Source organism: the organism of the source record quoted next, unplaced genomic scaffold, assembly GCF_019419815.1.
Source record: "Pyrus x bretschneideri cultivar Hongxiangsu unplaced genomic scaffold, Pyrus_bretschneideri_v1 Contig153, whole genome shotgun sequence".
NCBI classification, from domain to species: domain Eukaryota; kingdom Viridiplantae; phylum Streptophyta; class Magnoliopsida; order Rosales; family Rosaceae; genus Pyrus; species Pyrus x bretschneideri.
Window position 1 is genome coordinate 115013 of NW_025999450.1, and position 13289 is coordinate 128301.

The 13289-nt window shown below is 37.3% G+C and overlaps 1 protein-coding gene across 3 annotated transcripts; it reads right to left on the bottom strand.

Moving 5' to 3' along the window:
* Window positions 1-199: 199 nt before the first annotated feature.
* LOC125475653 (chromatin assembly factor 1 subunit FAS1-like) lies at window positions 200-7430 on the bottom strand. Of its 3 annotated transcripts, none has more exons than XM_048580633.1 (12): window positions 6462-7430; window positions 5925-6024; window positions 4558-4705; window positions 4343-4466; window positions 3908-4275; window positions 3506-3826; window positions 2736-2817; window positions 2523-2660; window positions 1835-2248; window positions 1468-1605; window positions 1221-1266; window positions 200-1131 (listed from the first exon to the last, which is right to left on the bottom strand). In XM_048580633.1, exons 1-12 carry the CDS (start codon window positions 6936-6938, stop codon window positions 980-982), a joined length of 2508 nt encoding a protein of 835 aa, XP_048436590.1. In that variant the 5' UTR covers window positions 6939-7430; the 3' UTR covers window positions 200-979. The 3 variants fall into 3 exon arrangements, with proteins under 3 accessions (XP_048436590.1, XP_048436591.1, XP_048436592.1); XM_048580634.1 differs by having other exon boundaries at window positions 200-1128; window positions 6462-7425; XM_048580635.1 differs by lacking the exon at window positions 200-1131 and having other exon boundaries at window positions 1449-1605; window positions 6462-7428.
* Between the last annotated feature and the right edge of the window lie 5859 nt (window positions 7431-13289).

Genomic DNA, 13289 nt, shown 5'->3' on the forward strand with positions numbered 1-13289 from the left:
TCCGTATTGTCGCAAGGTGAACCACATGTAAACATATACAATATACAAAGTCATCGTACAAGTGTTACAAATTGATGGGCTTTTCTTTTGGTAAACAAAATAAAAAATGAAATGGTATTAAGGGGCGAAACTATAGAGAAAGTAGCAGCAGCCAGCGTTGGAGTGGGAGAGTTGGATTTGGATTTGGAGCAAAACAGAATGATAGAATATAGAAGATTGAATCTAATCCAGTCTAATCATTGACAGAAAACAAAATCATACAATATAAACAGAAAATTGCAGCTGAAATTCATGAAGAGGCATTTCCATTTAAGGCCTTGAAAAGGTGGACAATTCCCAAAGATAAACAAGTAGTAGTAAAACCAATCGGCAGCAATGGGTCGGATCAGTTGTCTGGTACTGGTAGACTGGTAGTGGTGGGTAGAGAAGAAGAAAAAAGCCACAATCTCCCACCTGTCTTTTCCTTCCAATTCAATTTTGTTGTCGACGACAAGTCGGTCAGTCTACAAAGCAAGCAAGGAAAATTGGTTTGACTTATGCTTTTGCTGCTTTAAAGCTTCTGGGACAAAAGCATCCTCAAAATTCATTCATTGTCGATGCTTTTCCACCAATAACCCACCCAGCCACTACCCATTACGAATCCATACATATATGATTGCCACTCTCTTAATATACAAGAATGATACTCATTAATTAACAAGAGTTTTAACAAAATACTTTCGGTACTGACGAAAAACCACATTTTTATCTTTTCTTAATACTATTCACTAAAAGTACCGAAAGTATTTTGGTACTTTCGGTACTCAGACACAGATTTTACATCAAACCCCATCTATACTACATGGGATTTCAGAGATACATGCTGCTAGTAAATAGTATTAGCATATATAACATGCCACTCACCAAAACACAGCCATGTACCCCGTCCCGTATATTACATAACATTATGGGTAACTAAAACAAGAGGCTACAGATGTTCCTACGTGCAACTCTGATGCCCTTCTGCAGAACTTGCCTTCCCAGCCAGCTGAGGTGACTTTTCATTAGGATTAAAGCTTTTACCAGCAGGCGGCAAGCACCTTTTCGAGAAAAACATAGCTATACTCTTGCTCCGCCCAGCACTCTTTTCTGCTAATCACAGATGAATATTAGTCTCAAATGAATACATTAACCAGGTTCATGATGGTAAACACCATTTATCTGAACACGGTTACCCATACCAGGAGATATTGACAAGCCAACTTTCTCCAAAATTTCTTTCTTCACCTGCATTAGGATGACCGTATATTAGCAAACCATAACTTCTTACATATATTAGACTGAGCCAAAGAGGCATATCTCACTCCCAAAAGACAAAACTGCAAGATCTCAAATATTCAAGACTTCGCATGTGTCTGTGCATGTGTGTGCGCAAGTGGGTCTTGAAAGGAGCCGGAATGGCACTCAACCGAGTCATGAGTCATTAACCTGCCAGCGGTTATCCACAAAATCCGATATCTCACGCACTTTATTCCTTAACTGAGACTTTGATGCAGCTGGGAACTTGTGTTGCAAAGTTTGTAACACCTTATTGATGCTCTGTGAGCATGATTGAATGACAGAAACCTGAAAATTGCAAAGATTATTCTTAGTAGCCAACCGTTGGCACCATTAAGAAACAGGTTGAAACAAAGCAAAATTATTTATGAAGCTATCCCCAACCACTCCTTTTAGTTTATCACTTTAAACTAATACTAAGTTTAGGATGCAGTACCAATGAAACAGCACATGTAAACTGGAAACAATCTCATAAAAGGTTTCTGAATTAAACCGTAGAAACAAATGCACTACTTACGATTGTAGGCAAATCTGATTCTGGTATAGCTGTCACAGCAGAGGTTGATTTAATACAGCGACTGCCACTTAAAAGACAAACTTCTTGGTTGTCTTCTTGTATGCCATCAACTGATATCTCCACATGTGAGCGACCAGGAAATACATGCATACTCAGAGCTTGCAAGCACATCTGTTCCAGCTTAAGAGTACCATTAAGATCTTCAGCCTTTAACAAAGAGACCTTGTCATGCGCCAAATTTGATATAATTAAAGGCTGATTTTTCTGAAGAGCACGTTCTGTCAAATTTCCTAAATATTTTTGCTGTCGAAGCAATATAGAGAATTTTTCACTCTCTAAATCTTGCTTAATTCTGGGTGAGCTTCTGGTTTCCTCAAATGTTGTATCAGTTTCCATCCTGTCCACTTGTACACCCTGCATGCATAAAATAGCAAGTTTCACAAATAGATACTTTCATATAAAGGTAATTTAAATGAGAATGGACAACATTTCACTCATCAATAACAGGCAGAACCGAGAAAGATTCGGAAAGGAAATGTTATGCCCATGGAATTACTCTATGGCAATGGCTTTCATACGGACACAAGCACAACCACCAAATTTTGGTGGACATACACAATGATCATCCAAAGCATTATCATAAGGGTGAAAAGTAACTTCACAACGTCTACCAATCACAGTTTCTCACCTCATTTTCCGAGAGATACCCGTCAGGTACAAGAAAGCCATCTTCACCTTCATCTTCATCATCAGGTTTTGAACACCCCTCTTCCAAGCTTTCTTCATCGTCTTTATCACAATCTGAGAGGTTTTCACCAGGCTCCTCCTGGATAATGACAGAGTCATTAGTGACAATCATCTCCTACATATCAACTACATTGTATGAAAAGAGTCATATTACCTCTTCCCACTCCTCATCGCTATCAACATCATAATCCAAGTCGGGGTCCCTCCTAAAAGGGTGGCATGGTCCAACAACACGACTGAAAGACAACATTACAATAAAAACGATCAGTGTCATATTTGAGCACACAGCAGTTAAGCATTCTAGACATCACATAAGACAAAATGTCATGATTTAATTTCATTACTGCATAAAAAGACAACAAAAATGAAATTTACAAAAGGGAACTGTTATTAGCACTCCAAAAATCTCTTTCTACACTCCTCACAAGTGTATTGTTCTTTCTATTTATAGAAAATTTGGAGTGCAAAATGAGTTTTTGGAGTGCGAATAACAATTCCCTTACAAAATATACACTACACAAATTTAGATACAAATAGACAAATAAAACTTGTAAAGTACTCAAATGATGTAATTTCTTGCTTCCCTTTTACCGTTGTGCCCAAGAATTTCCAATTAAAAGTGTTCAATAAAAATGTGATACCAACTAATCAGGGTCAGCTACAGAAAGACACAAATATAAACAGACTATGTGCCGGCCTGTGGGTTATATGTCAACATTGGCATGTTCCCAAAAACTTACTTGATGATTGACAAACGATATGTGCTTTCTGAAACTTCAAGCAGTCATTAAAGTTAAATGATCAAAAAGTGGAGACACTGTGCAGGTTGACTGTTATAGACCTTGAGCCATACAATATGTTCTTAAAATATCTCACGTAAGTCTCACACTCCAAAAACAAAATCCATGAAGGAGATTAACTCACCTTTTCTTAGGCCATATACCATAAAATGCAGGTCTACAGCTTTTATCAAATTGTAAAAGCTGTTTTCCCCGCTTGCATATTTTAACAGCAGCAAGAGAACAATCTGTATTAATCTGACATGATTTATCATTAGAAACTTGTTCTCCCCATCTATCAGCTAGTTTCTCAGTGCTTAAATCGTCCCCATGAACTAGCTCTTTACTGGTTGTAAGCTTGAGTTCCTTAACTAGTTCAGTCTTAGGCTTCTGACGTCGGCCCCAGTGTTGGTTTCTGTTTGAACAAATATAATGACCAATGTGACGCCAAGAAGACAAGTGTGACCTGCAATATGTGAAGAAACTATCTTACTTTGAGACGAATACATCTTTATTGATATATGGTTTGAATATTGATAATACCAACCTGCGTACATCCTCGGCATTAATCTCTACATTAGATGAAAGAGTGCTGTCCATTGACTGAGTGACTACATCAGGCATATTTTCACTGTTTTTACTCAATGATTCTGAGACAATTGTTTTAGTTGGGAACTGGTCATTCTGGCACACTGAGCTGGTTTTACTTCTTTTGACAAACCGTTCCATAATTGAAGCTTGTTTTTTTATGGAAAGTTTTTTTTTCAATTCAGCTTCTTCCTTTTCTCGATGGCGTTGTTCTCTTTCAGCATCTTCTTGCTGCTTCCTCTGCAGTTTCCTCATTTCAGACTCTTCTTTTTCACGACGCTTTTCATCTTTTTCTGACTCCCCTTGCAGCCGCTTTAACTCTTTCTCCTGAAATACTTCTAAATTTCATGACATTACAACTAGGAAACACAAAAGGTATCAAAAAATAACTTACACTTTGCAACTCTTCCTTTTGACGCTCACGTTCCAATTTTTTTTTCTCTTTCTCAGCCTCTCGTTTATCTCTCTCCATTTGTTTAAGTAGTAGTTTTTCTTCTCTTTTTGCTTCCTTCTTTGCCCTACGACAAAGAGGTAAACAAAATAAAGACCTTAATGAATATAAAATGTAAAATAGAAACACTCTTACTGATACTCGTAGAATATACATACATGTCTGCACCATTTTTCACTGATAAGCAATCGATTAACGATCGAATCTTTTCCTCAGACAGCGCTTTATCAAGCTGTTCTGATGCCTTCGTCAGGTCATGTATGTAATTTTGATCGCTCTCAGGATTTTGTAGCGCCATTGTCATTGCTAACATAAATATATATGTCAGTGACTCATCTTACAATAAAAAACACAAAGGAACTTAATGAAGATGACAGTGTAGGAATTAAAGGTGCACAACGGTTCAAGTCATCCTGGAGTCATGTACAAAGAAAAACCAACTTTTATTTCCTTTCATAGCCACATGAAAATGAATTAGATAAACCTTCTTCAGTGAGCTGAAGTGAATTCAAGTGCACATAGTGTATAACTAACAAGACACTAGACGAGGGTTCCCAAAGTTGAAGAAACATGATCAGCAGGCAGAAAAGGTTGGTGCGTACTACTTTGCATCAGTTTTCATTACTCTACACTCTTATTCATTTTATTTCTCAGTGGTATGTCAATACCCTATAAAGAATAAAGAAATAAAATCTATAATTGGGAAAGATAATCTGTATAATATGGGACCATGCCCCTTAAGAAGCGTTATAAAATGTTATGATAGTTAATTGGAAATATCAACCTAAAGCAGATGAATGTAAGTAATCCCTTCCTGTCTTTATTGTCTGCATCATCCTCTTTTCTAGTTTCCACTTTGTTTCCCTCTTTTCGGTTCGGGTACAAGCACACTTTCTCTGATCCTATCCTTGTCTGACCCCAAAATCTGTATTAAGTAAATGAAAGACTACCCCTCGACCCCAGAACCCTTCATCTCTCGGTTTACGTTAGAAATCGAGAAGTGTTTATGCATGGCTAGTCACATCACAAGTAGTCTTCAAGCCAGATACATTATGTGCATATGAGAAAGCATAACATGATTTTTTTCCTCGGTATATATATAGCCTCAGCAAGCACTTAATTTACAAAAACACAGAAGACAGGGACTACAACTAGATCAATTATCCAAATTCCCCTATGCTTGAAAAGTCTATTTTAACTCAAGGAAGTGAAACCCAACTTATGCAGTAAATAGCTCTACGCATTGCAGACTTCTGTTTCTGCCTAACAAAATAAGTATCAGATTACAAGGTTTTAAAGAATATATTGGTACCACAGCGACAGAGAATGCTGCTGGAGACAATAATTATGTTGACAATAAGAATTAGATGAAGCAATCTGTTTTGTGGTGACAAACTTCATGTGATTCATGTATTGCAAAACTAAACACAACAAAGATAAAATACATTGCATCCCTGCTCATTATTAGTAAGGACTGCATAAGCAAACCAAAACCAGCCATCTATGTAAGGAAGCATATATATACCAGAAACAGCAGTAACCCTCTCATGGATTTTTCTTCGACAAGTACGCCTAATATTCAATACTCCTCGCACAGATGCTGGCATCAACTTTACATCTCTTGTCTAAATAATACATAAGAAAACATAATAACTTATTAAATCAAAGATAAGATAAATACTGCAGCATAGAAAGTTCACAAACAACAACAATTAGTAGGCGGCCCAACAATACGCAAGCAACAAGCAAGCAGTAGCTATAGGCAACATCTCAAAAGAGAAAAAAACTATGGGTGAACATAGAATTGCCAAATATTCAGAAACAAAGTTAAATTGCCAGGGTATGCAGTTTTTCTCTCCAAGCACCAAATTAAAGCTCACAACGGAACAGCAATTAAATTCAGACCTAAACAGCAATCTAAATACAATTTCACATGAACAAAAACATACCCAATAAGAACAACACAAATTCATAAATATATCACCACAAATTCAGGAAAATACACAAAATAGATGGGCAAATATTGAATCTTGACAAAAAGTCAAAACTATACAAACATTACCTCCCAACACCAAAGACAGGACTCGGACTCGTCCTCCAACACATCAGCATCAACATTTGGCACGCCGTACATCACTCTTTGCCCAACAAAGAGCACAATGCTCTTCACATAGGCCAAAGTCACATTCCCAAGAACCTCATTGCCGTTCTTGACCTTGTCGAAGACCTCCTCAACAAGCTTGGACAATGGCAGGCCACTCTCTTCGATCAAAGCCCCAATGACCGAATTCACATTGTTCCCATACTGCTTCGGATCTAAATCTAATTTCTGATCCATCACTTCCTTGTAGTACCCAAACAACCCATCAAGCTGCTTGCGAAAAGATTCAATCTTCGCCCTTTTCGCCTCGACTCCCAAACATTCTGGGTCCAAACTAGCCCTCTTTCGCTTCTGGGTCTTCCTCACATGATCTTGGTTGGTAGATTTCTGGCTGCTCGGGTCATCTCCGCCGTCGATTACCGCCACTTCACACATCATTCTTAAGAGCTTAGAGCTAGAAAAGTCCGATTCAGTCAAACCCCAGATGAAATCCACAGATACGAATCCCGAACTCCCACGGAACTTGGACAGGACGGGTTAAGGCGCTGTTTGTGTCAATTGGATTGGAGATTAGGAAGAAAAACGAGATGAGACTCCGAAACCCTAACGAGAGAGGAGTAATGGCTTTTCGGATAAATATTCACAAACAAAAAACCTTCTTTGAGATTTTTTTTGTTTTCTGGAAAAGAAAAGGCAACGGTAGTTGAGACAGAGAGCGGCAATTAGATAAATAGATTAACAAGTTTTTTATCCAAGAGCTAACAAATTTCTTTTCTATAAATAGTGTAAAATGATTTCCAGGGCGATTTAATTTCCTCTTTTTCTGCTTTTTAGGATAAATTTCTTTTTCCTAATTGTCATAATTTTTCTTTCTCCCGCCAAATTGGTTTGCCTTAAAATTCCCGCTTAGGGTGGATTTTGATTTTCGCGCCTGAATGCCATTGCATTTGAGCGGTAACTGGAATTGCCGCGCCGGGACGGACAATATTTGGGTCCTGAACGGTCACGAGCCTTTATTCTACGCGGCACAATACAATATCAAAACCTGTAATTTTTTTTTTTTCTTGAACAGAAAAACCTGTATTTTTTTTTATCTCACCAAACACTTAACTAAAACTGATTATCAAACATTCAATATTCTAGCATCCAACGCCCTTCTTCTCCTTCACTACTGGCAGAGCGGAGGCACAAACCACAAAGGGTTCATTTGTTTGGCCTCACAAACAGTCTCTGGACTAGACTACATATTAACATAATCTTGTGTTTGTTAAGTAGAGAGAATAAGTTAAAAATGAGACTAAAGGGGACAAGCAAGGATTAACTCCCTCGTTAATGGGACCCGTCGAGAACCATGGGATTCGAGGGGACTAACTCCCTCGAGTCTCTCTCTGCTCTATTCTCTTTCTGCTCCACCAAGATCTAATCCGATTGGGGCCCAATAATCCCCTTCGACGAGTTCATTCACCCACAAGGGTTGTTGGATTTCAACGTCTCAAAAATCGCCTTCGCGGATCTAGACCTATCCAAAGTTGGGCTCCTCCTTCTCTCCTTCTTTCCTTCTCTCCTTCTCCTCTGGAACTTTCTCTCTGGGAATCTCGGGATTTTCAGGCTTCGTTCGATTCAGACTTCGTTCGGATTCGATGGAAAAGGTCACACCATTGATGGACCAACAAAAAGGGGATTTTTTGGGGGGAAGTCAGTGACGTCTTAGGGAGGGAGGGAGGGAGGGAGAGAGAGAGAGAGAGAGAGAGAGGGTGGAGAGGTGCATAATTAATCTAGAACTCTCTCTTTGGGAATCGAGATTTAAATGGTCTAACGAAGATGTCAAATTTTAAGTGGAATGTCAAGTATTCAAATTTGAAGATAGAAATAAACTTCAACTGATATGTTAATCCTATGTGAATTGACATATGAATTTTCATATGTCAAATTTTTCGTGTTTCTTTGTCGGAGCAGATTCCAAAGAAACATTGGAGCACCCAGAGAACGCTATCGATCACCGCTAAGTTGGATTTAGGTAAAAGGATCTTGGGGGCCTCTATAATGATTCAAAATAATGACCTTAGTAAGCTTGTGTTCATGTGTACTGCTATACCTATATGCAAATAGTTACGACCCTTTTGCATATGTTGGTGTTGAGAGAGTAGTTGAAAATATGACTGAAATGGTTTTTTCAACTCTTTAATTGAATAATCTGATTTAAATTTGAATATCTCTTTCTAATATATGTCACATGTAAGAAGGGATATTCTAGTTTTCTAAATCATTCTCTATGTTCAAGATGGTGTGTGTGTGTGTGTGTGTGTGTGTGTGTGTGTACACATGGCTTGTTAATAAGCTCGTCTCCAGTATGATGGTATTTTTCTTTCTTCTGAAGAAGTATTTGATCTTTAATCTTTTGTACTGTCTAGAGTAATAGTTATGATTAAAACAAGTCGAAAAAACAAAAAAAATATCAAAAAGAAGTGAAAAACAAGATGTTGAGTTAAAGAGATGATACAACCCTTGTATTTATAAGGAAGAATTTTGATTAGTTTAGTCTTACTCTCATAAGGACAGAATTATGCCAACCTAAAAGTGCACAATCGGGGAAAGAAGCCCTTTCGACACTTAGGTCATCTCCAACCTAAGGGTCCAGATAGTCGAAATTAGCTCGAAAACCATCTCCAACCTAGGGCCAGGCCAGATGGTTCGTGGGCCCCACATAATCTAAAAGGGCCAACCGACTGGTCCAAATGAGCCAGCCAAGCAACCCCAGGCTGGGCCCGAAAATTGAGCATTTCTGTCGGATATAACCGACATGAATATATTTAATATATTTAATATAAATATATTCCTGTCGGTTATATCCGACATAAATTTCAGGCCAAATTTCAAATGCAACGACTAGTTGACGTCAACTAGCCGTTATTTTTTTTTTTTTTTTTTTTTTGCAGTTTTATTTTTTTTTTTTTACAAAAAAAAATTCCTGTAACTTATATGTTTTTCTATAACTTCCTGTAACTTTTATTTTACAAAATTTGTTTTGTATTTTTTCTAAATTCTATTTTTTTCCTATAACTTCTATTTTACAAAATTTGTTTCATATTTTTTTTAAATTCTATTTTTTTTCCTATAACTTCTATTTTACAAAATTTGTTTCGTATATTTTTTAAATTCTATTTTTTTCCTATAACTTCCTAAGCCATTATACAACATTAAATTAAATTAAGTAACACGAAACAACAGTAAACAATATGAAACAACATTAAATAACATTAACCAACATACAAATTATACAACATAAAAAAAACATTTAATAACATGAAACTTAAACAACATTTTTAAAAATATTTAAGAACATAAAACTTAAATGCCTACTCCATGCTTCTTTTGGGCCAAAGATGTGCAACAAGATCCTGATGTAGGTACTTGTTTGTGGCACGGGAACGTATCATCCTATAGTGACTCATGTATTCATTTATAGATATATTATCAATTCTTGGATTGAAAGGCAAATTAGGCCCATCATATATTTTTGCACGAGCCTTTCTTGACCTATTTGGATCCTCTTAGTCATCATCGAACTCTCCATCAATATACCCATATCGCTCATCCTCCACAATCATATTGTGTAATATGATGCAAGACATCATGTTGGAGTCCAAATTTTCTCGACTCCACCCTCTTGTCGGTTCCTTGATGATCTTCCACTGTGCTTGTAAAACACCAAAAGCTCTCTCAACATCTTTCCAGTATGTCTCTTGGTGTAAGGTAAAATATTTTTCGGCGTCATTTTTAGGGTTTGGAATTGCTTGGACAAGTGTTGCCCACTTTGGGTAGATGTCATATGCCAAGTAATACCTCATATTGTATTGACAATTGTTGATGTAGCAGTCAAGTTGAGGTGATTTACCTTTCGTCAAGTTATTGAAGATGGGTGAACGCCTAAGAACTGTAATGTCATTTTGGGATCCAGGAACTCCAAATAAAGTATGTCAGATCCATGTGTCATACAAGGCAACAGCCTCTAACACAATAGTTGGCTTTCTCGACCTTCCGCTAAAGCTTTCTTGCCATCCAGTGGGACAGTTATTCCAATTCCAATGCATGCAATCTAATGACCTTATCATGCCTGGAAACCCACGGTTTTCAGCTTTGCGAATGAGCCAATCCAGATCTTCTTAATTTGGCTCGCAGAGGTACTCCTATTTGTAAAGCTGAACAATTGTGTTACAGAATTCAGTAAAAGTATCAAGGCATGTAGACTCAACACATACCATGAGTTTCATTCATCGAATCAGCTCGGGAGCCATAGGTCATCATTCGTATTGAAACAGTAACCTTCTAATGAAGTGAAAAACCATAGGGGCATGCTCTATCTAGCTTCTATTGAAAATATGGATTGACCTGATGAACATCATGAAGTACACGCTCGAAGACATGACGCCTCATCCCGAAGCGACATCTGAAATCATCTTTTGTGTACATCGAGTTGGGGTTGAAATAGTTGTTCATCAGATTGGCATGCATCATCGCTCTGTTTCATGGTTTGTAAGAGCAACCAGCAACAGAGCCACCCCATTAAGGTTATTCCTCAATTGGCTGACACACTATGGCCGCAGCCATGACTGCTACATATTGTGTGTTGCGCCATGCTTCATCTTCTTCATCATACTCCTCATCTTTTCATCTTATCTGCGCCCATTTTTCTTTCAATTTGGAATTGGATGAGGACCCCCAGTTGAAATTCGAATAGGATCCAAAGTTGGAATTCATTGTAAACTTGAATTGAAAGAAATTGAATTGAAAGAGATTGAAATGAAATAGATTGAATTCAAAGGTGTGTGACTTATAGCCAAATATCAATCCTATTTATAGTAAAAAAAATTCAAATCCAACGGCTAGTGGACGTCAGCATGACATCAACTAGCCATTGGATTTGAATTTGAATTTATTTTGGCCAAAATTTGTAAAAAAATATTAAAAAATTCTCATTTTTTCCCTATAAATTTAAGTTGTTATAGTTTTTAAATTTAAGTTGTAGTTTTTAAACATAAGTTGTAGTTTTTAAATTTAAGTTGTTGTAGTTTTTAAATTTAAATAATAAATTATGTTTGGCCCTAAGGCTCTTTGGCCCTCTGTTGGAGATGATTTTTTGTGACAGGGCTAAAACGAGGCCTATGACCCTCAGTTGAAGATGAAGGCAAATATGGCTATGTACTGTTCATTAAAATATTAATATCTTGGAGGGTTAGAGGGCTAAAACAAGCGCTCTAGCCCTTGTTTGGTTGGAGATAGCCTTAGGCCATCTCCAATCGAAAAGTCCAGAGGGCCAGAAGGCCGAAAATAGCTCGAAAACCGTCTCCAACCGAGGGTTAGGCCAGAGGGCTCGTGGAATCTGAGAGGGCCCCACGGAATCTGAAAGGGCCCTACAGAATTTGAAATGGCCAAAAGGCTTGAGGGCTGGCCAGAAAAAACATAACCGACAAGAATGCTTAAAAAGAAATTTGAATCCAACGACTAACTGACGTCAGCTAGCCGTTGCTAGCTAGCGCCAGTTACCATTGGATTCAAATATTTTTTTTAAGGTTTTTTTGGCCTTTTTTTTTTTTTTTTTTTTAAATTCTCAAAAATTCTATTTTTTTTCCTATAAATACCTAAACCATTCATTCACCATTCCTACACCATTTCAATTCTCATATTTTCTTTCCTCTTTCAAAAATCTATCATTCAATTTTTTCAATAATTTTCAAATGGCCTCGTCTGCAACGAAAGGTAGGGCTTGGACCCGAAAAGAAGATGAAGTTCTTTGCAAGGCTTATAGATGAGTGTCAGAAGATAGTGTGAAGGGGAATTGTCAAACAAATGACGGTGTTTGGACTCGTGTGTCCAAAAAATACTTAGAGTTCTATGAATGCACCACTCCAGTGAATATTTGAAACCACATGAGTTGTTCTTCAAGATGGAAGAAACATCTTTAGCCAAGTTTGAACAAATTGCATCAAGCATTGTTAACAGCCGCAAGTAGACATGAGAGCAGCGCTAATTACCACGACGAAGTAAGTGTTTTCACAATTTATTTTAAATATTTAATTATATTACAGTTAATTTCATAAATTAATTTCCTTTAATTTTTTTCTAGGTACGCCAAGCGGAGGAATTGTATATGGAAAGCAGCTCGAAACCCTTTCAGTTTCACAGTTGTTGGGAAATTTGTAAAGGGTGGATGTTATTTGAAGATCCACCACATAGAGCTCCTACGCCGGTGTTCTGAACTGCATCCTCGACCGCATATATGGATGAAGATGGATCTCCAACCATTCAACAAACAAGGGTAGAAAATCTATCTTCGGGTGAAGGTTACATACCTAGCGCTATGGGACGAAACAAGGCACAAAGGTTGAAGGAAAAGGGTAAGGCAAATGATGATTATGCCGCTCAACATGAAGTGGCAACCTCATTGCGATTAACGGTGGAGCAAAATGCCCTTAATGCGGAAGAAAGGAAAAGTAGGCATGAAGAACGGGCCAAACAAATACAAGAAGAGATGGATGATAAGAATATGGAAGGGAACACTTCGAATTACACTCCAATGAGTAAGGCCTATTTTGATAGAAAAAAAGAAGAAATTATGACCCGGCAACAGTTGTTTACCTATGACTATACTCCTACAATGGCGGATGATGAAGATGAAGTTGATTATTGATATTAAATTTAAGTTGTTGTAGTTTTAAAATTCAAGTTAATGTTGTTTTTAAATTTAATTTGTAGTTTTTAAATTTAATTCGTCGTTTTTAAATTTAAGTT